General features: G+C 40.3%; 1 protein-coding gene and 1 long non-coding RNA gene across 2 annotated transcripts; both read right to left on the bottom strand.

Annotated features, from left to right (window-relative positions):
- Nucleotides 1-2,677: 2,677 nt before the first annotated feature.
- Nucleotides 2,678-13,255, bottom strand: LOC142139794 (polyunsaturated fatty acid lipoxygenase ALOX8-like). Its single transcript, XM_075197664.1, has 7 exons — nt 13,001-13,255; nt 12,166-12,252; nt 11,802-11,971; nt 11,404-11,525; nt 10,570-10,670; nt 3,423-3,593; nt 2,678-3,176 (listed from the first exon to the last, which is right to left on the bottom strand). Exons 1-7 carry the CDS (start codon nt 13,253-13,255, stop codon nt 2,997-2,999), a joined length of 1,086 nt encoding a protein of 361 aa, XP_075053765.1. The 3' UTR covers nt 2,678-2,996.
- Nucleotides 13,256-13,312: 57 nt separating this feature from the next.
- LOC142140075 (uncharacterized) lies at nt 13,313-26,342 on the bottom strand. The gene is made up of 3 exons (XR_012688286.1): nt 26,273-26,342; nt 23,471-23,593; nt 13,313-13,335 (listed from the first exon to the last, which is right to left on the bottom strand). It is a non-coding gene; the product is annotated as an uncharacterized LOC142140075 (long non-coding RNA).
- Between the last annotated feature and the right edge of the window lie 759 nt (nt 26,343-27,101).

Raw genomic sequence — 27,101 nt, 5'->3', positions numbered from 1 at the left:
CAGGATCACCAGAGCACTGACACACAGGAAGCCAGGAGAAAACAGGAATCAGTAGAGAGCAGTAATGCCGTAGCCCAGGGAGCTGCTTCCAGCACAGAGGATAGAGCAGACTCAAAGAACCAGCACTGAGAAGAGACACGAGGAGTCTAATATAAGACTGTCAGAATATTCCACCAATAGGATGAGGAAGAAGCTGAGAAGAGGCAGACGATTCTGCACATGCGCAGAAACGTCTGATGGACAGCGGCAGCCGGCGGGGATGCAGCGGCGGTGAGTGCACCCGTTCCTGAAGAGAGGGTGCAGGAGGCCTGCGCGTGAGCTGCTGATGGAGACACCACCGAGGGAGACGGAGCACCGAGGAGACAGGTGAGTGCGCCGGCTCCAGGGTAGGTGCCGCGGGAGACCGGCACGTAGCACTTTGTATCCGGGTTCATATCACCCTATCTCTCTGATTACCACAGATGCCAAAATTCTGGCTAAAATTCTATCCATACAGCTTAATGGGTTCATTCATGAGATTGTCCACCCAGATCAGGCAGAGTTTATGCTTGGCAAATCTACGCTTACTAATGTTAGACAGATTCAGAGGATCCGGTCGACTGGGGAGAGGGCAGTGGTCGAGGCCTTGGATGCGGCTAAGGCCTTTGACTCGGTTGAGCGGGACTATCTCTGGCATGTGCTGGAGCAGTTTGGCTTAGGACCCAGGTTTATTAGTCTTGTTAGGCTACTATATTCTGCACAGCGGCAACAATGAGTGTTAATGGATTCACAACAGCCCTGTTTGGTCTGGGTCAGGGATCTCGACAGGGCTGCACTGTATCCCCTGCCCTGTTTGCTTTAGCGATTGAGCCCCTGGCCTGTTTAATCCGCTCCCATGAGCACATTAGAGGCATAAAGATGGGAGGAATCACTGACAGCATAGCACTTTACACGGATCACATGTTGGTCTTCCTTGAGGAACCTGATAGGTCTTTATCTCACCTTTTAGAGGTGGTTGAGGACTTTGGTTTATATGCAGGACAAGATCAACTGGGACAAATCTGTTGTTTTTCCGATGGGGTGGCAACCTTCGCCAGTTGCTGTGTACTGTCAATCACTTCTGTGGACCGACAGGTTTAAATATTTAGGTATCTGGATTACAGCCTATGCATTAAAAGTTATTGCTCTAAATATTGACCCAATAACAGAATATTTAAAGACCAAAAGCCATACATGTCATAAGCTTCCTCTCAAGGTCAATTTTAGGATCAACCTAATACAAATGGTGATCCAACCGAAGTACTTATACCCCCTCCAGCACTTCCCATTGTATCTACCATTGAAGGTTTTCCAAAACATTAATAAAAATCTAATTTCCCTGATCTGGAGTGGTAAGAGAGCTAGGGTGTGCTTTAACACATTATGTAGAACCAAAAATTCAGTAGGATTGAACCTGCCCAATCTTAGAATTTATTATCTTGCTTCTCAGCTTAAACATTTGGTCCCCTGGTTAGGTGATTTGCAGAACACAACTTTCGAACACTTCTTGGGTGAGCTAACTAAGCCAGACCTAGCAAGGTGGCTCCTATAATAAGATAGGCATCAATTATTTGGTCAATATCACATGCTCTTATGGGAGGTTAAGGGTTACACCTCTTCAACCGAGATCACTTGCGGTCAGCATTCGGGTCCATCAGTGATGTTCACAGTCGCTTTAAAAGGAAGTCTATAAATATTACCATCGTTTTTTAAAACTTTCCTGCTTTTTTCGTAGGTCAAGTGGGTGTCGGATTTTTTCGAAACCGAAAAACCGTACCCCACCCGACTGGACACCACAATGTTATTGATCAAAAGTTCTACAAAGACATGGTTTCAATCCTTCTGAAGAAGTCGTTACTTGTGCCAAAACACACAAGTATTAATAGGGATACTCAGTGTTTCATCATTGCCAAACTGAAAAATAAGGACTTTTCAGTTTGATCCGTTCATGGACATTGGCATTAAGAGATTCTTGCAGGACTGTGTGCATATGCAGTGTACTGGCTAGTGCAGAACATATCAGTGATTAAGGATGATTGGAAACTGTAAGAGGACACACTACTAACTGGAAGTATCTCTTGCTAAACTGTATTTTGCATTCTTCAAAACTGACATGGACTGTCTAATACGGACAGACAATTTATATGAAAGTGTTTGCATGATTGTGGATTTACTTTTGGATCCTCAATGACTGACAACCATATATATTTATCAGTACTGCTAGTTTGTTCTGTTTATGTTTGGATTGAGAGCAGAATGGATTGGACACTAAATTACTGAACCACACTAACCAATGAATGCAATACTGTTTTATAAGGGCTGTCTTCTGAGTCCAAGATTTATATATTGCCCTTTCAATTGCTCTTTTATGGTGTATGTTTTATATATGGAGATCAAATAATAAATGTCTATATTTTATAGAAATTTACAGACAGGTTTTTTTTAAATAATGTTTAGGAAAAAGGAGACAGCATTAAAAATAGGTATACTACAAAGTCCAGGAATATTACAAACAGCAAACATATTCTCTTTTGTTTTCAGAAGCATTCTGCACACATTTCACGAAATGTTAATCCCATTTATCCAGATCACACCAGATGACCCCCTCCCTTTTGTCAATGCCAATAGTTATAAATCAATATCAAAACACAAAGAGCAATTAGAGATTGTTTGAATTTTATTACAAAATGTGACATGCAGCGCGCTCAAAGAATAATGAATCTATATAGGGGAAAATATGAACATTTAATTTATATGACATGAACTACATCTTTGAATGAAAAAAGCTCCACTTGACAACTTTTTAATCACAATACTGCAGAAAATTGCCAGCTAATCAAAAACTATCTGCTCCCTAAATCTTCATCATCAACCTTTATTTAAATTGCACCGGCAGATTCTGTAGCGCTTTACAATTGGGATACCTAGTCATATCCCAAAAGAAGGTACTCAGTGATGATCAGGACACCGACACAATGTTAGATAGAGACACTGTTCTCAATCACTCCGGGATTCAAGAAGGTATAAGGCAAAAACATGTTCGTGTTCCGTTCAGTAATGGACTTGGAAATTTCATCCAACTTGTTCTGGAAATCCTTTATGAACTTCTGTGGGACCTCCTCTGTAAAACGCACATCAGGGTAATCCCCTAAACGTCTCTGGAGAGCAATAAGGAATCTGATTAATGGAAGCTTTTTTAGCCAAAATTTAGCCATGATTTCTTTATGTATTGACTGGGTCCATTCATCAATACATTACAGAGCAGAGCTGCATGTACATGAATGGACAGCTTTATATATCATGATCTGCGCAAGAATTCTCTCTTACATATTCCCCAGACTAGAAACACAAAAGGAGCAGATCTGCTTATTGCTTTTATGTCCGTACAGGATCCTAGTACTCACCCGGTCTCTTGGCTCATTACTAAGCAGCCACACTGTGGTCATTCCAGTAGTGGTAGTGTTTACTTCTGGCAATGCATCCAGGATACTCTGGGGTGTGCTGACCCCTTTAGCTGTGGGAGGGGGGGTTTTCATGGATGTGGGACCATTGGGCATCCAGGCATAGAAGTCAAACTGCAATACAAACATTGATCTGAAACATGTTTATATGCATGAATAATTTATCCACAAATGCATAATTATCTTCTCAATATATTCCTAATTATACATAGGATATTTACACATTGCCATAATACATTATAAAGGAAGATCTAGCTCGAGTGTAAATGTAATATTTTGTATGTCTGAAACTAAATATATTTTCCACATGGACCAGTAAATATTGTCACATGAAACACCCATGTGGTTTCTTTGCAGAATATCAAATGTAGACTTACAACATGTGTGTATCAGTTGTTAGGTAAATGTCTCATCTGTCAATCATGCATAAAACAAATGGAAAGAGGGTGGGAAAAATTTGACAAGAGTTTGTGCAACACATACTGTAGTTATTGTGTTAGAAATCCTGTTTTTCAATGACTCGTATAGATGGTCTTAGTCATAATGCTTGATGTACAGCCTCAAATCCTCCAAATCAAGGATAAAATTAGATTTTATATTTACATTAAATTCTTTTTAGTCCATTGGGGACATTGGACCATGGGGTATAGAACCTTCTTCAGAACATGGACACTTGAAATAATTCTATCAATTAAATGCTCCTCACTCTTATACCTCCCCATCTTGCAGGGAAATCAGTTATTATACTAACCAAGTCCCACAGGACAGAACCAAAAAGAAACAATAAAGAGAGATAGAAATTACTTCATCCCTGAAAAAGAACATTTAACTTTGGTAAACTTCTTCCCAGGATATCTAGAGCTTAATTGGGTGGGCACTCAGTGTTCATCATGGACTAAGAGAAAAGAATTTAGTGCAAGTTTAAAATCTAGTTCTTTCTATCAGCCACTGGGGGACACTGGACAATTGTGATGTATCAAAGCTACTCCCTTTGGGTGGGTACGCTCACAAACTAGTAGTGCGCAGCACCCTATACCCAAATCTAACGACCTTCGAATTGTAAAGGTATGTATAGAGCCCCATGTGGCAGCCAAACAAACTGCCCGGCCGAAGCCCCATGGTGAGCCATCCACAAGGCGCACACAGATTACACCAATAAAGCCTGTGCTAATCTCTGCCATGACTGGCTAATCTCTGCCATGACTGGCTTCACCAGTCTGGTGGCACAACTGCACCGCCACTCCTTTCTATCATACCCTTTAGGGTTGCAGGAATCATCGCCATTAGAGGGAGCCAGTAATAATTCTCGAAGCCTATCGCAATAGAGAATTTGTATATCCCTGATGTTGACGTATGCCACTGTGGTGGAATTGTCTAATTGTATCTGCATGGGATTTCCACGTGATTGAAGGTAACCCTGAGCTAGAACGTTTAGCATCGCTCTTCATTCTAGAATACTTATCGTAAGCTTTGCAAGATCGGACAGTGAAAGGAGACAGCCTATCAGCACTAGGGGCAAGCATCTGGTGCCACAATTGCCCAATTTTATATAACCATGGGACAGGCCCTGTTAATACTGCCAGCTCAACCTCCAGAAGAGCAGCTTTCATCTGAGAGCCAATAGAAACATCCTATTAATCTGAGTATTTCCACCTAAACATGAGTGCTGAGTGTCCCGAGGATCATCCTGCTGAAAGAATCTGTCTGATACCTTAACACAAACAGCTTTTGGAAAGATAACACCTCCCACTGTCTTATACTAACACTGGAAGAAAAATCACACCGCCTGTAAGTAATGTGGGATTGGCTATCCGCATGGCAATTAAAGCTAGTTCACAGGGAGATAGGTAGTGAGAAAGTAGTCAGAAGCTGCAATTTTTACCCCGATTTTCAAAATCGCTGGTCATCTATGGAACTTTGCTGCGATGTAAAACACCCCTGTGTTTAGCAAACTCTCCTGTGTTTTCCTTATCTAGCTGCGAGATTAGTAAACCCATCACTGTTACACTGCCCTGTCTATAGAGCCGCAGGTCCCGACAGCTGTCAAAACTGATAAAAATAAATAAAAAGTTTAAAAAAAAGAAAGCGTGGAGTCCCCCTCTATTCACTATTAACCCTAGTGCTGTCAGCCTACTGCTGGTTACGTGAAAATCCTGAAAAAAATTTGCATGAGATCCCCCCCCGATTTCACATAACCAGCACTAGGCAAACCAGCTGGGTTGGTGGCACTATAACAGGAGGACACGTGGCAGGGGTCCCCCTGCCAAAATGACAACCAACCCCAGGCTGTTCAGTGCTGGGATGGATTCTCTAGGGAGTGGGGTCCGGCAAAAAAAAAAAAAAAGCAGGCCCCCCCTCTAGGGACAACCAGCACAGTGCTGAAAGCACTAGGGCTCTTCCTACACCCCTGGGCGGTGGGTGTAGGTTAATAAATGGCGATAGAAGTGTAAAATAAATGAACACCATTTTGTTTTGTGGAACTAAAAGTCCCATCAAGCCAGGGTGCCCTAAACAGTGTGTGCTGATACTTATATAATTACAAGCACCAGCATACCCATGGCAGCCAGGGTATGTTGGCACTTGGAGAACAACATGTGCCAACATGCCCTGACACCCTGCACTGGCTGGGACCTGTAGTTCCACAAAAGAAAATATGCTTACAAAACCACCACACCCTCATTAAAACCACAGACATTTATTAAAAATAATAAAACCTCAATGAAGACACAAAACACCCTCATTTGTACCACATATTGTTATTAAAATGAATACCCAGAATACTCACCACTGATGTTTTCATCTGTTGTCAGCAGCTTTTAATCCGAAAATAGTAATCTACAATGAACTATCGAAGAACTATAGAAGAGAAGACTCTTCTATATGAACTCTAAAATGAACTCTACAAATCTGTGTCGGGGGGAAGCCGCATAGGTTTTTCAATTGCAGACTGTCACCAGATGGGTTAAATAATAAAATTGAATTTAATGATTGGTATTTTTAGGTAGAATATATAGATACACTGTTTAGGACGTCTGTGTGTTTTTTGTGAAAATAAATCCTAGTTTTACATCTATTCAGTACATTTATATCTCTATGACCAGAGTTCAATTACTAGCCGACAACCATTGATGTACGTTATTAGTCAGTTTTAGTTTATTTGTTTTCATTTTTTAAAATATATTGAGCTCTTCTTTGAGGGGTTCTGGTTATATATTAACATGAATATTTTTCTATTTTTGTAGTCAAATATGAATATATCATCATATGTCTGTGCTTGTATGCATTATACATATATACGGACATGTGCATGTATTTAATTGAACTATATAGCTGTATATTTACTATATTATCTCATATGTGAGAAGTCAGATCTTCCTAAATCCCCCTTTTTTCTGTATGTTGAAAGTTTCAGTCGGCATGTTAAATTTAATTTTATCATTATTAAAAGTTATTGATTTTATTGTTTTAAAATGTCTAAGAATGTGTAGTTGTAAAATATTACAAAAGCGTTAATTCGCTGGATGTTGGTCAAGTGTCCTCAGAAGTCTCATTTAACATTCATTGATTCACCAATCACAAGATGTGCTCAAGCTTTATATAGTTGGATACTATAGAGATGACTGCATTGTTTTGAGAAAGTCTGTTGTGATCAGACGAAATGTGTCAGAGAGTCCTCTCCTTTATAGAAGATCCGACAGACCATACTTCTGTTATCTACCGTGTTTACTTGCAACAATAGGAACTTGTCGTTCAGGAACTATTAAACTACTCAGTGCATTGAATGGTCTTTTCTAGCTGACTATTTTTTTTTGATAGTTAATAGGATAAATGTTGACTAATTGTTATACACAACGAAATATACAAAGATTTTCAGAAGATGAGGACCAGATTTCTGGTGGCACAACACAATGGACAATACTATGGGAACAGCATTGATTGTGATCTTGGGAGTTCAAGTTCCATCTAGGTTGATTTTAGCGGGGTTCTATTTTTTTGTGATTTAAGATAAATGTTGGGTAATTTTTTATATAACTATAAAGCAATTGTTACAAGTAAAGATAAATTTAATAATAGCTTGATATGCAAGTGATAATGTTTGACATTTGTCTTTACAAGTTTATATAAACTTCAAACTTGTTTTCCATGGTCATATCTTTTCAGAGATTTTAATTAACTTTTAATTATAATGTTATACAGATTTAATATAAAACAAGAAAGGGTTTATAGAATTCAGGTAAAAAATGTTCATATTGTTATTATGGTATATTGTTTTTTCTTGTTTTTTTGCCAACACGATGCAAATAGGTTTTAATTAGAGATGTTCACTGACCCCTGTGTTCTGGTTTTGGATTAACTTCATGTTTTGGTTTTGGGCAAACTTGCCCTCATGTGTTTTGGTTTTGAATCTGTATTTCTTAAAAAAAAATTGCTCAAATCACATAATTTCTGCTCTATTTTTGTTCCTATTATTATTAACCTCAATAACACTAATTTCAAGTAATTTGGAGTCACTTTTGAACACCTCACAGGTCACAATATTATTTTATTTTCATACACTTTCAAAGACTGTAGATTTAGAAGACCAAGCCTGCCAGACCTACTCTTTGTATTTCAGCAATGACAATTAGCAATGGAGCTCTCTTGAATGTCACTGTAGACTTTGAACACTGCTACCCCCTCTTTCTATTCTACCTATGACGCTGCCCAACTGCTCTACAGACTGTGCTACCCGTTACCCCTTCTGTGTCCCTCTGTGAAATGGCGCTAGATCACCATGGAGGGCGGTACTTATAGAATCCAAAACTTCTGAGATCTGACAACGTTTTGACTCGTTTTCAATTCTGAGAGTGTGTGCGAAAGTGGCTCGGAATTGAAAACGAAAGTGGCTTAACACAATGGGCTAGATTTACTAAGCTGCGGGTTTGCTAAAGTGGGGATGTTGCCTGTAGTAACCAATCAGATTCTAGCTGTCATTTTGTAGAAGGTACTAAACAAATTAAAGCTAGAATCTGATTGGTTGCTATAGGTAACATCCCCACTTTTTCAAACCTGCAGCTTAGTAAATCTAGCCCAATGTGTTGCTGTATTTCCCCTCTGAAGAAATTAATGCGCAGGTGATGAAATGCATCAGGATAAATCTCCATGCTGTTCCAATAAATTGGAAGTTAAATCTATTTTCAGTCATTTCAATGAGCGATTGGGACCTTTAAAAAAAAATAATTTTGCAGAAAGCGTGCAAGGAGTTCTAATTATGGGACCAAAGACATCAATCGGGTGAAGTGGCCCAAATATCCTTTGTATTCTGCACATATCTGAAGGAAACAAAAACATCTTATTTGCCGACTGGAACAGTTTCTATGACTTGTTGCAGCAACCGGACAGACGGATTAACTGCATGTCAGGTAATTCAAGTTTTTCATTAATGTGCAATATCTGATTGGAACTAGATGATTATATCTTATTTTAGTAATTTGGACCACTTATCACAAAAGGTGTACCTTTGGATAATATTGAAAGACTATTTTATCCATTTACATCAGCACAGTACGACTTTCCTTAAGAGTCTCTACATGAATTTTCTTAGTTGAACTTCCATAAGTGATCTTGGAGATTACAAAATCAAACGAGTTCTTAAGCTTCATCATTTTTCAAAGCTATTGGAACAGCGTTATTACAACTTACACTTGTGTTTGTTTTTATTATTTTTAGCTCACATTCAGATATTTTTATATGTGTGTTATATGTGCATTTTTAAGATACTTTTTGCATCTATTTAGATGTGATACTGTTTATATTATAAATAAATTCTTTTTAATATAACTTTTCAGCATCATGTGTGACATGGTAATATTTTGACTAGTTGTAGTGCTGTAATAATCTTTTTCTCTCTTTATAGTTTGCCTTGATTAAGTGGGGCCTAACACACCCCATATTACAGCTGTGCTACTGATCAAATATAATAATTAATAATCACTATACTCATATATATTCATTTTATCATCCATTTACACCTATGGTGCGCCAGTTACATCTTTTTCTTTGCTGTAAATTATACTGCTTGTACCTGCACCTCCCCCCAAGCTTGGTAGTTATAGTCCTCTCTTTTTCCAATCTGAAAAGAAAAAGCGCAGCAAAAAGGCAGATACAAAGCACACAATATTGAAACGTGAACAAGGTATCAATAAACAATAAAACTCACCAGAATTTGAGCACGAATATATCACATAATTCCAATGCAATCCCACTCTAGATAGCAGTATTTACCTGCTGCTGTAGAGACAGAGCAGAGTATAGCTAATGGCACAATGATCTTCACTACATAGCTGAAATCAGTCAAGGAGGGGAGTGCAATGATGCCTCTTGGGCCTGCACCCCCCGTAGGACTTAATAGTCATAGACCTCTCTTTATCCAACATTAAAAGAAAACGAGAAGTTAAAGAGGCAGCAGAGTTGCTGGCGAAGTGACTGGGTTAAACTGATCTTCAGAACACAGCTGAAATCAGTCAGGGAGGAGGTAAATAATATAGCGCAGGGGTCTACACCTCCCTCCAGGGCTCAGAACATGGGCAGCCAGCATCCTAGAGGACACCCCCTTGTGCTACGACTGTGCCTAGTGAAGGCCTGCCTTTGATGAGGCGGCCCCACCGGATCCTGCTTCCCAAGTGGAGCCCTGGCTCTACAGTGCGGTTGCTTGGCAGGCTCCAGGCCCCACCAGAAGCTGACCACATTTTTAACATCCCCTTCCGGTGCCAGGAAGGAGAACTTACCTTGCCACTCTCCCGATGCGGTCTGCTGCCCAGCAGGACTGCCTGCTCTAAGTGACCAAAAATTCAAATAGAAAAAAATAAAAAAAAACAGGCAGCCCAGAAAAGAAAACACTGTAATGAGGGCACTGATTTCCCTGTAGGATGGGGAGGTATAAGAGGGAGGAGAATTTAATTGTTAGAATTATTTAAAGTGCCCATGTCCTGAAGGAGGCTTTTTACCCCATGCTCCAGTGTCCTCCAGTGGATGACAAAGAAAATAGGAAAGACTCACTCTGCATAGCAGGTTTATAGCCTTGTATGTTGTGATGCTCTGTGTCACTCACCTGACCACTGTTGACAGCTGCATGCTGAGCAGAACAAGTGAAGATAACCATGGTCAGGAACTTGATCAGAGAGGACTTGGTCTCCAATGACGATGGCATTCCTATCAGAGGGAATAGTCCATTAATAAACTAGACCCCACCAACACTCTACAGGATGATCTAAAATGTGATTTGATGCAAAAAGGAATCTTGGAAAATTCTAATCTATGTAACATAATTACCATATACAGAGAATTTTAATATCAGGATGCAATCTTAGTGTTGCTAGAGTCAAGCTATATATTATTCAATTTGTCTCCGAGCTTTTTAAAGGCCAGGAAAGCATTGTCTTGAAAACTCTATATATTAAAGTCAGCCACACACAAGCTGATCCCCTTGGTCTGAATGCCAGTACAAATGTCCAAAGTGAATACAAGCCGATAGTCAACTTCAAACCAGTTTTAATAGCATTTGTGAAAGTGCATATTGAGTTCTATATTCTCTCAATAACTGTGTGCTCCCTCAGTAGTAGAAATATACTAAATATTGAATTTTAATTTATATTTTATGATTATATAACAAAAGCTAAATTTGAATTTATAATTTGTCCAGGTCGGTCTTTTACTCTGTTGACTAGAACCGTAATGTAAATGCCGACATGTTAGTATCCCAAGAGTGCCCCATTCAAATAGATGATCTTCCCTTTTCCCTTTACCATACTAGACAAATTGAGTGTGAGGCCAGCATAAGTTTTGGAGAAGGGGATGAGGATCGAAGGACATCGAACAGTCAGACTGACCAGTGTGCTTTGCAACTCAGTTTAACTAAATACAGTAGAAAGTTCTTAATTCTTACCTGAAGATTTATATGACAAGAAACCTTCTTCAAAGATCTCTGCTACCCAAGCCTGAAGTTCAGGGTCTGCACTGACCACTGCATCACTCTCATAGTAGTAATGAATTATGTTGGACACAAAGCTGAGTGGAGAAATAAAAAAATATTGAGGTACAAAGAATTGAATTTCAAGTATACATGGGCTAGAAAGGGGTCTGGGATTATAGATGTCTAGAACAACCCTTATAAGACATGTTTGAGAAATTGCTGTCTGTTGCTTGCTTTAAAGCATTTTTATGCTTCATGAAAACTTATGTATAAACCAGTTTGAGGATATTTAAAGATGTAAATGAGGTAATCTCCCTCTGGTTGGGTAGTTGGGACAGGCCAATGTTCTGCATATCTACTTGCATCTCTACCTCTCCACAGCCAGCCAGATCTTTATCCCATCATCCCTGTACAGGTAATTAGGAATGGACTCCATTCCTCTTGTCTGGATGTCTTCAGGGAGACAGAGGCTGCTGTAAGTGACCTCATCCATTGCTCTTTTCAGCAGTATTGCAATACTTCCATTTCCAGTCACCACAGCCTGGAGAAAAGTGGACTAAGTGTTAGATATGTTTTCTGCAATTTTGCATTTTGTTAATTTTCTGACAATCATTTATACACCACGGTACTGTAAATGCTGATATTATAGGACCAAGTAAAAATAAAGCACTAAACAGATTAAAGCTGGCAATGGAATGAAGACTGTGTGTAACCTGTGCATAGTAATGGTCTCACCTGATCAAAGAGGCCTCCGGGACCAATGAGCTGAGTTCTGGCCAGGACGTTGATTTCCAGGGTGAAGCGAAGATGTGGAGTAATTAGCTGGGGGGGAAAGAAAGATATACTGCTTATAGACACATCTATTCTAGGCCTTAATGAGTGCCTGATGAGATATATTTTACATGCAGAAAATATAAAGCCCATAACATCTGCTTCAATTAGTCATTTGTGCCTTAGAATCAGCAGCTCAAAAATGATAGCCTATTAAGAAAGTGAAAACAAGTCAGTAAAAGTCCTGCATTAGTGGTGTTTACAATTCTGGCATATATTGGAATGGCTGATGTAAAAATATTTAATCAAGTCTTAGACAAATGATCATGTTAGTTTGTGAGAGGCATGATCATAGCACTATTTCATTTTGTCCCATCAGAAAGCACAATGACTACACCCTTATTTAAAATTAGGAAAATGTCATCTGATGCTTTGTAGGCCATAAAACTGTCTTATTGAACATTTCAACAAATCAAACCGAAGTCTACAATATAAAAATATAAATACAGATCCTATGCTGTCAGGCAGTGGATGATATTTGCATTCTGCTCTTCCAGTTCGCCATATGAACCACAACGACAACATGGAAAATTTAAAGACCTTGGAAACAAGATTAGCAATATTTAGGAATGCTAAATGATGACATATGCCTTGATGGTAACTAAATAGTTAGCATCCACATATGTTCCCAATACTAAGCCACAATGAAGGTCTTTATGTGGTTGGCCCTGTCGCTTGTTTATTGAAACACTGCAGTGAGCCAAACTCTCTGCAGGACAATGGTTTAAACAGGTTTCACCTTGTGCACTGGATGGCCCATTGGAAGTTGCCTGGTGGTTGCAATGTTAAAGACCTCAGCAAAGAGATGAGTGCGGAGAAGGGGAGTGTCCACTTCATGCACTTGGAAGTCAGAATTGCGCACCCAGATCTTGGCCAGTAACCAGTCAGATTCAGAGTCATTGGGTAGAAAAATTGGATTGTTCTCTCCTGGGGTTTGCTTCAACTGTAAGAAAAACTTATTTGTCACTCTCCAGCACCATCTAGATCCACACATCATTTATCATCCTAGATCTACCTATCCTATAGCATGTGGTTTAGAAGTCTGCGAACCCTTTCAACTTCATTTCAAGTCCTCTGTGAGAGTAAGTAGGATAAAGGTGTCAAACAGCCATATGCACAGTATCGACAATTGCCTGGACTAAGTCTATTACTCTAACATCTAATAGCTAAGTTTAAAGAGAAAAAACCACATCAATGCTCAGGATGGAAAACTAGTATGTTCAGATAAGAAGATAGAGATCATTGCTGTGGTTTTATTTTGTGGGGGTCAAGAAGTTAATTAATTTCAAGTCTTCCTTTCCTGAATAAAATATTAGGATAACTTGGCTGATTGACCAAGAGGTACTTTATCTTCTACAGGTTCATCATCATGATCATCATTTATTTGCAAAGAACCACAAAACTCTGCAGCACCGGACTATCAGTTACAAATCTTTCAAAATACAATTGCACATATATCTAGAGGTAAAGGGCAATGCTGACACATTAGGAGCTAGAAGGACTCACAGGGGACCCAGAACTGTAGCTGGTAGAAAAATATAGTAGTATCAGTTGGGGGTAGGAGAGGCTATAATTAAGAGGGGGGTTTTGAGAGATCACGTTAAATATTGAAAGTTGGGGGTGGAGTTCTGTCAGGTAGGATAGGGATCTTCATAAGTGAGGAGCAGCATGGCAGAAGTCTTGGAGGTGGTAGTTAGAGGTGGTTTCCAGAGAGGAGAAGAGGCATAGGTCAGATGCAGGTCAAAGAGGCAGAGAGGTACTATATCTCATGATGTCAGTGGTATATGAGGGGAGGAGTTGGTGGCATTTGAGGATGAATGGGAGTAGTTTAAATTGAATTCTGGAGGAATGGGAAGCCAGTATATGGTTTAGCAGAGTGTTGCAGCAGATGTAGAGTGACAGTAGAGAAAGATCAGTCCCGTCTCAGCGTTTAGGATGGTTTGTAGAGGTAAAAGACGAATAGAAGTGGTTGTAGTAGTCAAGGAGATAATGAGATATTGGATATGGGTTTGGGATCGTCCTGAATGAGAGAGGAATATTCTGCCTATATTTAGAAGGTAAGAAGTGAACCAGGAGATAACAGTGCTGTGAAGGCCAAGGTAGTGAAGGGTTTCAAGGAGATGAGGACAGAGGTCAAGGAAGAAGAGTAGTGAGAAGTGACAATATGGCACTCTAGTGAGGACAGTCTCGAGGCATGCAGAAGGAGGAAGCTTGATTGCAAAGTGTCATTAAGAGAGTGAGCAGATAAAGTGTATCATCTGGTTATACACAAGCCACTTAAGTGGGCTGGAAGCAAAGGGAGTAGAGAAATGGTGTGGTAGCAAGAGAGAATTAAGGTCAAGGGATGGACTCTTGAAGAGAAGAGATGTGCACAGGTTTAAAGATGGAATGGAAAGCACCAGTGGAGTGGGACATGTTGAGGAGGTGAGCTAGATGCAGTCAAGTATTGGGGGCAAGGTGTGGAGGAGTTGGGTGGAAATGGGATTGAAAGGAGAGGGAAGAGGAATCAAGGAATATGAAGACATTGTCTTCAGCAATAAGCGAGAAAGAACTGAGGGTGAGTAGCTGAATGGAAGAGAAGTTGGGTATAGGGTGATAAATCTGATGAGACGATTTTGTTACAGATGGTGTTGATTTGTAGTAAGTAGAAAAATCATGAGCAGTAAGGGAAAAAGTAGAGAATGGTGAGGTGGGCAGAGAAGCAAGTTGATGGCAGCAAACAGATGGTGGTGTTGGATTAACTTGGTGGATATTAAGGATCTAAAGTAAAGTAAGAGAGAGACGGTGGTATACTAAGTAGACAGGAAACATTTGTAATGGAGGAAGTCTGCATTAGAGTGAGTTTTTCTCCAATCACTCTTGGTTGTACTAGAGCACTTTCTGTTTGGAGTGCCAGAGGTAGAGTTTGGATTTGCAACTGTGAATGTTGTGTTGTAGAATGGCACTGCAGCATTAGGGCAGAACAGGTTAGATATAGGATAGAGGAATAGTTCAAGTGAGGCTGAGAAGAGAATCAGGTCAAGGCTATTTAGATTTTGCATTGTGCGCATGGAGTGCAGGAGGCAAGGTGAGGTAAAAGGAAATGAGGTGGTGATCAGAAAGCAGGAAGGCAAATTTTGAGACGCTGGAGATGGGAGAACAACAGGTCTAGTAAGTGTACATCATGATAGATGGGAGAGGATATCCATTGGGAGAGCTACCAGGATGAACTAAACGAGAGTAGTTTAGAGGTGGCAGTGCCAGTAGAGTTGTTCATATGGATGTTGAAATAGAATAAGAATGGGTAGGTCAGAACAAAAGGATGCAAGAAAGCCAGGTGAAAATGTTGTGAAGGAATTCAGAATGAGAACCTGAGGGTGATAGATGACAACAGCAAGAAAACACAAAAATAAAAGTGCATGCATTTTTATTGTTTGCAAACAGTTCAGTAGGGAGTGTCCAGGCAGTGCATATGGTAGATGCATGAGGATAACGGAACAGGAAAGTGTTAGATGTTGTCCTCCTTGAGCAGTATTTCCAGGTAGAAGGTTGTTCCCCTCACTACCCCATATTTTATATATATAATACCCCTTTATAACTATCAATTATACACACACACAGACACACACACACAGACACACACACACAGACACACACACACAGACACACACAGACACACACAAACTTGTAACAAACACACACTAAAATATTAGCCAAGCTGACAACACAGACTTGCAGCAACACAGACTGCATATGTAAGGATAGCGGAGACGTGTGTGTGTTATGAAGTTTAGACTGTAAGCTCCATTGGGGCAGGGACTGATGTGAATGATAAAAGTATTCTCTGTACAGCGCTGTGGAATTGGTGGCTCTATATAATATTGAGGATGATGGACTGCAATCAACCCCCATTAACCTCACACTACAAAGGACAGCAATAAAATATTTAAACAAACAATTGGTGCATAAATATAAGCATTACATTAACTAAAACATAATACATCTGATCACAGTCTAGATTAGTGGTGAAGAGATGGTAGTGAACAATTACCATTAAGAAAAGTATATATGTTGGCATTTATAAACTCTTGCTTCAGTGCATCTTCAGGAACAAAGTTATATGAAGCAAAGCTTACTATACCCAGCTATTATCACTAAACTTGTACAGGGTATATTTGTAATTATATTGAGCTTAGCAAACAGATCTAAAAAGTCATATATGTATAGGAGAGTCTCAAAATAAAGGGGGGGTACATTGAAACTAGGAAGATCTTGGGTCGTATACTAGGCAATTTCCTTTGAACAGACTGTTAGAAGAAATGTAACACCAGGTAAAAATGACACTTCATCTTCACCTATTTCCGTAGCTGCTATGCAATATTCTAGAGTCACCTGATGTTTTGCAAGCAAAAGGGTCAATAGCTAAGGGTAAACACATATAGATGTGCTGCAACGCATTCACAGAATTTAAAGTGTTGATCTAGAGACTGTTAAAAGATAAAGGATTCCTAGGCAACATGGTAGAGTGATAAATACCCACCGAAAGCACAAAAAAGTATCAGATCATGTATTCATGCAATAAGTCAGTTATGCACATTCTGATTTATTTGGGTGCCATAGGAGCACCGAAATGGCTGTTGGGTATTATATGACATACACTATCATGAGCTCTGTTCCATGAACACCAGCACAAGATGAGCATTTCGAGAAACAATTATGCTGTTTATCTGTCTTTTTTTGACATGCTGGCATGAATGATATAATGGACTTTAAAAGTAATAATACAGCATATTTTTATATGGAGTGCTGGTTTCCAATCCTGTTTGACAGGAATTTATGTGAGAGATATAGATTAATATATATATATATATATATATATATATTAGAGATGAGCGCGCTCGGATTTCTGAAATCCGAGCCCACCCGAACGTTGTCGATCCGAGTCGGATCCGAGACAGATCCGGGTATTGGTGCCAAATTCAAATCTGAAACCGAGGCTCTGACTCATAATCCCGCTGTCGGATCTCACGATACTCGGATCCTATAAATTCCCCGCCATCTTCACTCGGGCATTGATCAGGGTAGAAGGAGGGTGTGTTAGGTGGTCCTCTGTCCTGCTATATCTCGTGCTGTTCAGTTCTGTGCTGTGCTCAGTCCAGTGGTGCTGTGTTCTGTGCTTCTAAGGGAATAGTTATTTCCCCATTATTCCCAAGTTTTTTTAAAAAAAAAAAAAAACCAAATTTGCAAAACCAATCCAGCAGTATAAGTCCATTGGTACTGCAATATTACCAAGTTCACACATTCTGCAGTATCTTGTTCTACATATAATGGAGAACAAAAATTTGGAGGATAAACTATGGAAAGATCAAGACCCACTTCCTCCTAATGCTGAAGCTGCTGCCACTAGTCATGACATAGACGATGAAATGCCATCAACGTCGTCTTCCAAGCCCGATGCCCAATCTCCTAGTACAGGGCATGTAAAATCCAAAAAGCCCAAGTTAAGTAAAAGTAGCAAAAAGAGAAACTTTAAATCATCTGCGGAGAAACGTAAAGTTGCCAATATGCCATTTACGACACGGAGTGGCAAGGAACGGCTTAGGCCCTGGCCGGTGTTCTTGACTAGTGGTTCAGCTTCACCCACGGATCTTAGCCCTCCTCCTCCTCCTCCCCCCCTACAAAAAATGAGTTATGCTTTCAGCAACAACAAAACAGCAAACAACTCTGCCTTCTAAAGAGAAATTATCACAAATCCCCAAGGAGAGTCCAAGGGTGTTGGTGGTTGTCAAGCCTGACCTTCCAATCACTGTACGGGAAGAGGTGGCTCGGGAGGAGGCTATTGATGATGTAGCTGGCGCTGTGGAGGAACTTGATGAGGATGGTGATGTGGTTATTGTAAATGAGGCACCAGGGGGGGGGAAACAGCTGATGTCCATGGGATGAAAAAGCCCATTGTCATGCCTGGTCAGAAGACAAAAAAAATGCACCTCTTCGGTCTGGAGTTATTTTCATCCAAATCAGGCCAACCAATGTATGGCCATATGTAGCTTATGTAAAGCTCAAATAAGCAGGGGTAAGGATCTTGCCCACCTAGAAACATCCTCCCTTATACGTCACCTGAATAACCTTCATAGTTCAGTGGTTAGTTCAGGAACTGGGGCTAGGACCCTCATCGGTACAGGGACACCTAAATCCCGTGGTCCAGTTGGATACACACCAGCAACACCCTCCTCGTCAACTTCCTCCACAATCTCCATCAGATTCAGTCCTGCAGCCCAAGTCAGCAGCCAGACTGAGACCTCCTCAATACGGGATTCATCCGAGGAACCCTGCAGCGATACGCCTACTACTGCTGTTAGTCGGTCATCTTCCCAGAGGGGAAGTCGTAAGACCGCTAAGTCTTTCACAAAACAATTGACCGTCCAACAGTAGTTTGTCATGACCACAAAATATGATAGTAGTCACCCTATTGCAAAGTGTATAACTGCGGCTGTAACTGCAATGTTGGTGTTAGACGTGCGCCCGGTGTCCGCCATCAGTGGAGTGGGATTTAGAGGGTTGATGGAGGTATTGTGTCCCTGGTACCAAATCCCCTCGAGATTCCACTTCACTAGGCAGGCAATACCAAAAATGTACAGAGAAGTACGATCAAGTGTCCTCAGTGCTCTAAAAAATGTGGTTGTACTCACTGTCCACTTAACCACGGACATGTGGACAAGTGGTTCTGGGCAAACGAAGGACTATATGACTGACAGCCCACTGGGTAGATGCATCCCCTTCCGCAGCAACAGCAGCCTCAGTAGCAGCATCTACAAAATGGCTGCTCGTGCAAAGGCAGGCAACATTGTGTTACAGGCTTTAATAAGAGGCACAACGCTGACAACATATTAGAGAAACTGAGGGAAATTATCTCCCAGTGGCTTACCTCACTTAGACTCTCATGGGAATTTGTGGTGTTAGACAATGCCAGTAACATTGTGCGTGCATTAAATATGGGCAATTTCCAGCACGTCCCATGTTTTGCCCACACCATTAATTTGGTGGTGCAGCATTACCTGAAGAGTGACAGGGGTGTGCAGGAGATGCTTGCGGTGGCGCGCAAAATTGCTGGACACTTTCGGCATTCAGCCAGTGCCTACCACAGACTAGAGGCACATCAAAAAAAGCATGAACCTGCCCTGCCATCACCTCAAACAAGAGGTTGTGATGCGCTGGAACTCCACCCTCTATATGCTGCAGAGGATGGAGGAGCAGCAAAAGGCCATTCAGGCCTACACAGCCACCTACGACATAGGCAAAGGAGTGGGGATGCGCCTGAGTCAAGCGCAGTGGAGACTGATTTCCGTGTTGTGCAAGGTTCTGCAGCCATTTGAACTTGCCACACGAGAAGTCAGTTCCGACACTGCCAGCTTGAGCCAGGTGATTCCCCTGATCAGGCTGTTGCAGAAGCAGCTGGAGAAAGTGAGGGAGGAGCTGGTAAACCATTGCGATTACACCAAGCATGTAGCTCTTGTGGATGTAGCCCTTCGTACGCTTTGCCAGGATCCGAGGGTGGTCACTCTTTTAAAGTCAGAGGAATACATTTTGGCCACCGTGCTCGATCCTCGGTTTAAAGCGTATGTTGTGTCTCTGTTTCCGGCGGACACAAGTCTACAGCGGTGCAAAGACCTGCTGGTCAGGAGATTGTCCTCCGAAGAGGACCGTGACATGCCAACAGCTCCACCCTCATTTTCTTCCACATCTATGGCTGCGAGGAAAAAGCGCAGTTTTCCTAAAAGACGCGCTGGTGGGGATGCTGATAACATCTGGTCCGGACCGAAGGACCTGCCAACCATTGCAGACATGTCTACTCTCGCTGTATTGGATGCTGTCACAATTGAAAAAATGGTGGAGGATTACTTTGCTGACACCATCCAAGTAGACATGTCAGACAGTCCATATTGTTACGGGCAGGAAAAAAAGGCAGTTTGGAAGCCCCTGTACGAACTTGCTCTATTTTACCTGAGTTGTCCCCCCTCCAGTGTGTATTTGGAAAGAGTTTTTAGTGCAGCGGGGAACCTGGTCAGTGAGCGGCGAAGGAGGTTGCTTCCTCAGAACGTTGAAAAAATGATGTTTATAAAAATGAATAATCAATTCCTCAATGAAGTACAGCACTGCCCTCAAGATAGTACAGAGGGACCTGTGGTTGTGGAGTCCAGCGGGGACAAATTGATAATGTGTGAGGAGGAGGAAGTACACACTGTAGGGGGAGAGGAATCAGAGGTTGAGGATGAGGACGACATCTTGCCTCAGTAGAGCCTGTTTAGTCTGTACAGGGAGAGATGAATAGCTTTTTTGGTGTGGGTGCCCAAACAAACCAATCATTTCAGCCACAGTTGTTTGGTATGCCCTGTCGCTGAAATGATTGGTTTGTTAAAGTGTGCATGTCCTATTTAAACAACATAAGGGTGGGTGTGAGGGCCCAAGGACAATTCCATCTTGGAATTATTTTTTTTTTGCATTATATGACCAATCAACAGTCGTTTGCCATGTTCAAAAAGTAAAACCAAATTTAAACAAATTCAAGAAATTAAACCAAAAGTAAAATGCCCTGTCATAATTTAAAACAAGAGGTATTGACGTGCTCTAGAACTACTGTATTTTTGTTTATATTTTATAAACACTACACTTGGAAGTTGGAGGAGGTATTGTGGCCCCAGCACCAAATTTACTACCGGGGCCACTCCACTGTGCAGTCCATATTTCGGTGTATCAGATATTAAACAACGGTGACAGTTGATGCCCAATTTTTTAATCATATTGTTGGCGCTGTAAAAAATTGTGTTCCGGGCACACCACACTACGCAGTCCATACCCTTTTTTGGTGGAATTCTGACCCGTGGAGGGTTTTTTAATTATATTGTGGCCTCGGTACCAAATTGTGTACCGGGGCCACCACACTACGCAGTCAAGAAAGATAGATGCGTATCATAGATAAAGTACATTCAGTGTTGTGGGGCAAATTGAAAAATATTCAAAATGCACTGTAATTATCAAAAACAAGAGGTTTTGACACGCTGAAACTCCAACATGTATTTGATGGAGAGGATGGAGGAGCAGCCGTATGTGCAGTGTAATGCAGACCTGTTGAAGGTTTTCTATATATTTTATTGTGGTGCCCAGTGCCCACTACTCTACGCAGTCCAGATACTATTTTTGGGTGTAATTCAGACCAGTTGATGGGTTTTGAATTATATTGTGGGGAACACTCCTCTACGCAGACCAGAAAGATACCTCGTTGCAACGTTTTGGACTAATAACTATATTGTGAGGTGTTCAGAATACACTGTAAATTAGTGGAAATGATTGTTATTGAATGTTATTGAGGTTAATAATAGCGTAGGAGTGAAAATAAGCCCAAAAACTTGATTAACACTTTAGTTTTTTTAAAAAAAAAATCCGAATCCAAAACATCGCGAAAATCCGGATCCAAAACACGAGACACCAAAAGTCGCCGGTGCACATCCCTAATATATATACATATACAGATATATACACACACATACGTACTCACACACACTACTGAGATTCTAAAAAAAGGAGATATAAGGGTAAATGTATCAACCTGCTGCGAAGACACCGAACTCGTGGGAGTTCAAGAAACCGGAGGTTGATACTTTTACCCCATACTATTTATGAGGGGCAATCCTAACATAAGCGATACAGATCAATAGACATTTAGGTCTGTAAATAATTCCAGATTATGGGCCTGTCATAGATCTCTATATTTTGTTATCAAGGACAAAAAGATACATAAAATATACTAAGCAGAGACAAAATCTAACTTTTATTTTGTAATTTGCGAGTGTTCATAGGGCATAAATTCAAATATGGACCTAAAAGGTGAGTAACATGGAAATTATATGGGATTGAACCCAAAATAACAATTATTAGTGGATAGACAGATGTACTGTTATCAATGTTACAGTTCAAAGTGCATTATTCTCCAGGGTTCGAAAACTAATACTTATATTAAGTGCCTCAAAAAAGTTACATTTAATCACAACAATGGAGCTTGTATTCCTATCATGGTTGGGTCCAATTCCATATAATTCCCATATTACTCACTTTTTAGGTACATATTTGAAATTATACCCTACGAACACGCACTTATTTTAAAATTAGAATATTTCTCTTTTTAACATTGCAACATTTTATGGGTACAAAATAAGTTACATTTTTTTTCTTTATAGTGTTTTACGTATATTTTTGTCCTTAATGCGACATATAGAATTCTATGACCGTCTCTGATTTGGGGGTGGGGGGGGGGGGGATTTTAATCTGGAACTATTTACAGACCTAAATTTCTATTGATCTGTATTCCTTATGTTAGGAGTGCCCCCTCAAAAATAATATTTCCCCTTCTTTTCCAGTACTTTACATAGGGATCAATAATCCTGGTCATTATCTCTGTTAGCACTTCAAAATTAATGATATCCATGTACAAATATACTTTTTTCATGAGTATTTGCAACGTTAAATCCTAAAATTCTACCTCGTACGGTTTCTGCACTTGTGTACTGATCAGCAGACTTTGAAAGCTCAGTTATGTCTGCACACAACATATAAAAATAGATTAGAACCTTGATACACCCCAGGTAACCACCCCAGGGGCACACGCAGGGGGTGTTTCTGGGTCTCCAGAAACCCCTCCGCTAAAGTGCCCCTACATAGCGGCACTGTACTATATAGCAGCCGCGGCGCTGTCAATGAAGCGTCCGCGGCGGTGCTGTATACAATCCTATAAAAATCCTGCATGCGCCGCTGCTCACAGAGGTAGAAGCTTACTGATAAATAGTAATAAGAGCATACTTGCCAACTCTCCCGGAATGTCTGGGAGACTCTTGGATTCCAGGTGAGTCTCCCGGACTCCTGTGATTGTATGGCAGTCTCCTTCATCTGTCCACTTCCTAGTGAAGTGGACAGAAATAGGTCCAAAATGCAGCGATTCTCCTGGAATTGCGGCATTTGGCCCCACTCCCACTGTAAAATGACGCGTTTTCATCATTACGTCATGGTCCAAAACTATGCAATTTTTCGGGTCCCGCCTCCTTTCAAGCCCACCTTCCCCCGGCAGCTCCCGGACACCAACTAGAAAAAGTTGGCAAGTATGAATAAGAGTCAGGGTTGGTATTCAGGGGTCATTACAGTTGTATGACTGTACTGTAGTCTTCTCAGACTAGATACATACGTGGATATCATAGTGTAGCCAAAGCTGGTCCGTTTTAGGAAGGAGAACTGGTCATTAGGTGGCAGATCCGTAGCCTTTTCTGCATCGATGCAGTGAGGGGCACCTTCTGCATAAAATTTCCACCTGCAGGACACAAAGTAAGTATATGCTATAGAATACATTCATATAATCCAATCAAAAATGCATTTATTGATTCACAGACCTTCTGTTTATATTTAGAAACAAAAGATGAGAAATATATATATATTCTATATCTATGAAGTGTGGAATTCCACTACGCTACTACTTCTTGCTGGGTGTGATACATATGTACAAGAGTTACATGACCTACATTTATATGGTCGATGCTATAATATAGATAGGATTGCAAAGTCGACAATAATGACAACACTATTATTAGGTTGACAATTCAAATGTAGACAGTACTTTTTGGTTGACAATAATATCCCTAACACTAACCATATAATACTGTCTACATTTGAACTGTTGACCTAATAATACTGTTGACCATGTGAATTGTTGACCTAATAATGTTGACACTTGAACTGTCGAACTAATGTTGTCAACTTTCCTAATGTCGACCAAATTAAAGTCTAGCTGTCGACCACATAAACGCTTACTTCAGTTGGTAGCATGGTAAATAATTTTTTCAGCAGCTGCCGCAATGATCTACATGCAGTTACTGATGCCAAAACTGTCCAGGAACTTTATGGGCCATAGGCACCATCTTCTGCAATGACCTCAGAATTTTTAAGAGATTCTGAACAACCAAATTGTGTGCAAAGCATGCTACCATCCCTATGAAACATTATGCCAGAGCACTTGCTGATAGATGAAGGTGGGCTGCACCCAGGAGAAAATTGCTGGGAGACAGACCACAGAAAAAAATATTTTTAACATTAGACAGCATGCATCATGGAAAGTGTAGAGGCAGTAATCAGTACTCATTAGACAGACTGCAGGTGGTGTATGGAATATTGGCTATCTTCATTTTTTTGTACAAATCACCACAGTCATCAGATTTTTTTTCCCTTAATCCTTACACCAAGGGCTGATGTTTTCTTTGAGATTGACAAACAGTTTGGATTTTGAGCACCCTTTGTTACACTTTGCTCCTGCATGACCTTTTTACTAGTAGAGGCCGAAAAATTACTACTACTGCTGGTACTGGTATGCTAGTTCCAAAGTAGCATTCTCAATTTATTTGTCTTAATAATCATCATTACTTATACTCACATTTCCAAATGGTTGAGACATTTGAGAAGAAGGCTGCTCTATAATTACAGTTTTAGAATCTGATATCAGACTCACATATAACACTCATGGATACCTTTAGACTCTCCTCAGGATTCTGTGAGTGCCCAAGTTGTTCTTCAGCCTGAGTGTTCATTTCATGTATTGCTATGGCTGTTTTGGAGATGACAGACCTGCATTCTGAGTGAAGGTGGTTCAGGGGAAGTTATGGAAGATGCATGACTGTGTTGGGCACGCTTTTTCAATTGGCATTCTAGTATGTGTGTCAGAAGTAACAGGGCCCCTACTAGCAAAATCTGGGCATAGTCAGAGTCTTTTTTGCCACTGTGAGTGGTATAGGGAGTGTTAGCCATTTACATTTTCTTTAAAAACAAGAAATATATTTGTGCTGCTCACAGTCATACAGCACCCTGCTTTTTCTACACTAAATAGTTCAGATGTCTATACCATATATACTATAATATACTATTACAACAACCAGTAGCCACTGCTTGTCTACTCTTCCCTCTCACACACACAATTGATCAGCAGACAATTCCAGCAGACTGATCTCTAAATAAACTACATTTTTGCAATAAAATCACAGCTATTGCAATATCAATTGCCTCTTTCACCCTGTCCAAGCGGTTTTTTTTTTTGAGCACAGAGTTGCAGCAAACCTCTAACTCACATGCTATCACTTCTAAAATGGGGGCTATATTTAGAAGATATTGATCCAACTCATGAGAACTGTAGTTTTACCAGAAATGGTATTTTGCCTTGATTTCAAATCAGAGTATGGTACTCAAGACCGAGTGATGGCTTAATCGACTCGGAAACCCAAAATTTGGACCTGTCAGGTATCTCAGAATCCGACCGCTTATCTCTGATATAGATATAGATATATATATATATATATATATATATATATATATATATATATATATATATATATGAGATTCACTGAAATTTTGTAGATGTTTTGAAAATTGGTGAACAAGTAATATATGCTACAGCTCATGCTGATTAATCAGATTGTGTCATTTATCCAGTGTAGTGCAGAAATTGAAAGCAAACACATGATTAGTTGGAATAAAGCACCAGTTTACATGATTGGATGGAGATATATAAATATATATCTAATATATATAAGCCTAGCGGCGTGTGTTAGTGAGTGTGTGGAAAAAACTATTCTCAGAAAGGGCTCATCCAATTGACCTGAAATTTGGTATACTGACATTATTTGACAAAAAAATGAGAATAGTAAAGTCAGTTAACTTCCATCATCCCCCCTTCCCCCCCCCCCCCCCCCCCCCCCGTGGGAGGGGTGGTAAAGGCTAAATTTACGAGTTCAGGGGTCAAACTCATTTTTCTGAGGTAATTTTACCTCATGAACACACATTAAAAAGGACGCTTATATATACATATATACTGTAGCATATATTATTTATTCACCAATTTTATAAAAATCTAAAAATGTAAGTGAATCTCCTCTCCCCTGGAAGACAAGACATTTTCCCATAGGCAGCAAGTATACAAGACATTACTTCATGTACATTGGTCACTCACTTGTGTGTTTCTCTCTCCTTCTCCAGTTCTACTTGCCGTTGTTGCTGAAGAATAGGATTAGTTTTCCCAGTTAATATAATTCCTGAAAGAGAGAGTTTGTCATGATACCACCTCCAACAACCACCAGTACAGTTTTTATTGTAATTAAGTAAATGTGACATGATACATGGGTAACTAGTGATTGATATTAAAGTCTAACATGAGTAAACCATCTCATTCAGTACAAGATGGTCCCCACATGTAAACCTTCACAATTATAGTGTGAGATGTACCATTCTACATAGAGCCAGTCTTCTCAGCTCTAATATCTAGTCCTGTGCACTAACATTCAACTGGAGAGACTTATATTAGTGATTTTATGATGCATTTATTAAATCCAAGTATAAGTTGGGTAAGAGTTCCTATCTGTATCCAAGTCCTGCAATAAATTCCAACTCACCCTTCCCCTCTGGGATCTCCACAGTAGTAAAGGCAGGGATCCACCGATAGAAAGGGAACTGGTAGAGTTGACCATTGGGGCAGGTCACCTCAACATACAGACACAGTACCAGGCATCCATATTAAATTTCTTGTAGTGCTCTGTTGACAGCCGAATCAACAGGAGCTCTCCCAGATCTTCCTCAATGTTAACATCAAAGTCAGTTACCTTGAAAAGCAGAGTAGAGCCTTAAAAATCTTGGCATGGAATATGTCTAGAATTCTCATTAGGATAGACCATAAGTGTCCCATTTATACAAGGAGATGTGAAGTTTTTTTCCAATAGAGTTCAGGGACTTTGTGGACATAGACAAGTATATAACAATGGTAATGGCATTTTTCTAGAAAATTG

This window comes from Mixophyes fleayi, chromosome 2 (assembly GCF_038048845.1).
Source record: "Mixophyes fleayi isolate aMixFle1 chromosome 2, aMixFle1.hap1, whole genome shotgun sequence".
Classification (NCBI taxonomy): domain Eukaryota; kingdom Metazoa; phylum Chordata; class Amphibia; order Anura; family Limnodynastidae; genus Mixophyes; species Mixophyes fleayi.
Note: the sequence above shows the minus strand (reverse complement) of the source record. Positions and strands in the feature narration are given on the sequence as shown.

Bases quoted from the DNA above. Each gene is read 5' to 3' on its own strand.
- LOC142139794 (XM_075197664.1), bottom strand. From the start codon at position 13,255: ATGTGTGGATCTAGATGGTGCTGGAGAGTGACAAATAAGTTTTTCTTA. The intron at 11,526-11,801 runs GTAGAGATGCAA...TTCTCCACTCAG, and splicing joins ATCTGGCTGGCTGTGGAGAG to CTTTGTGTCCAACATAATTC. The intron at 3,594-10,569 runs GTGAGTGACACA...TTTGTATTGCAG, and splicing joins CAGCTGTCAACAGTGGTCAG to TTTGACTTCTATGCCTGGAT.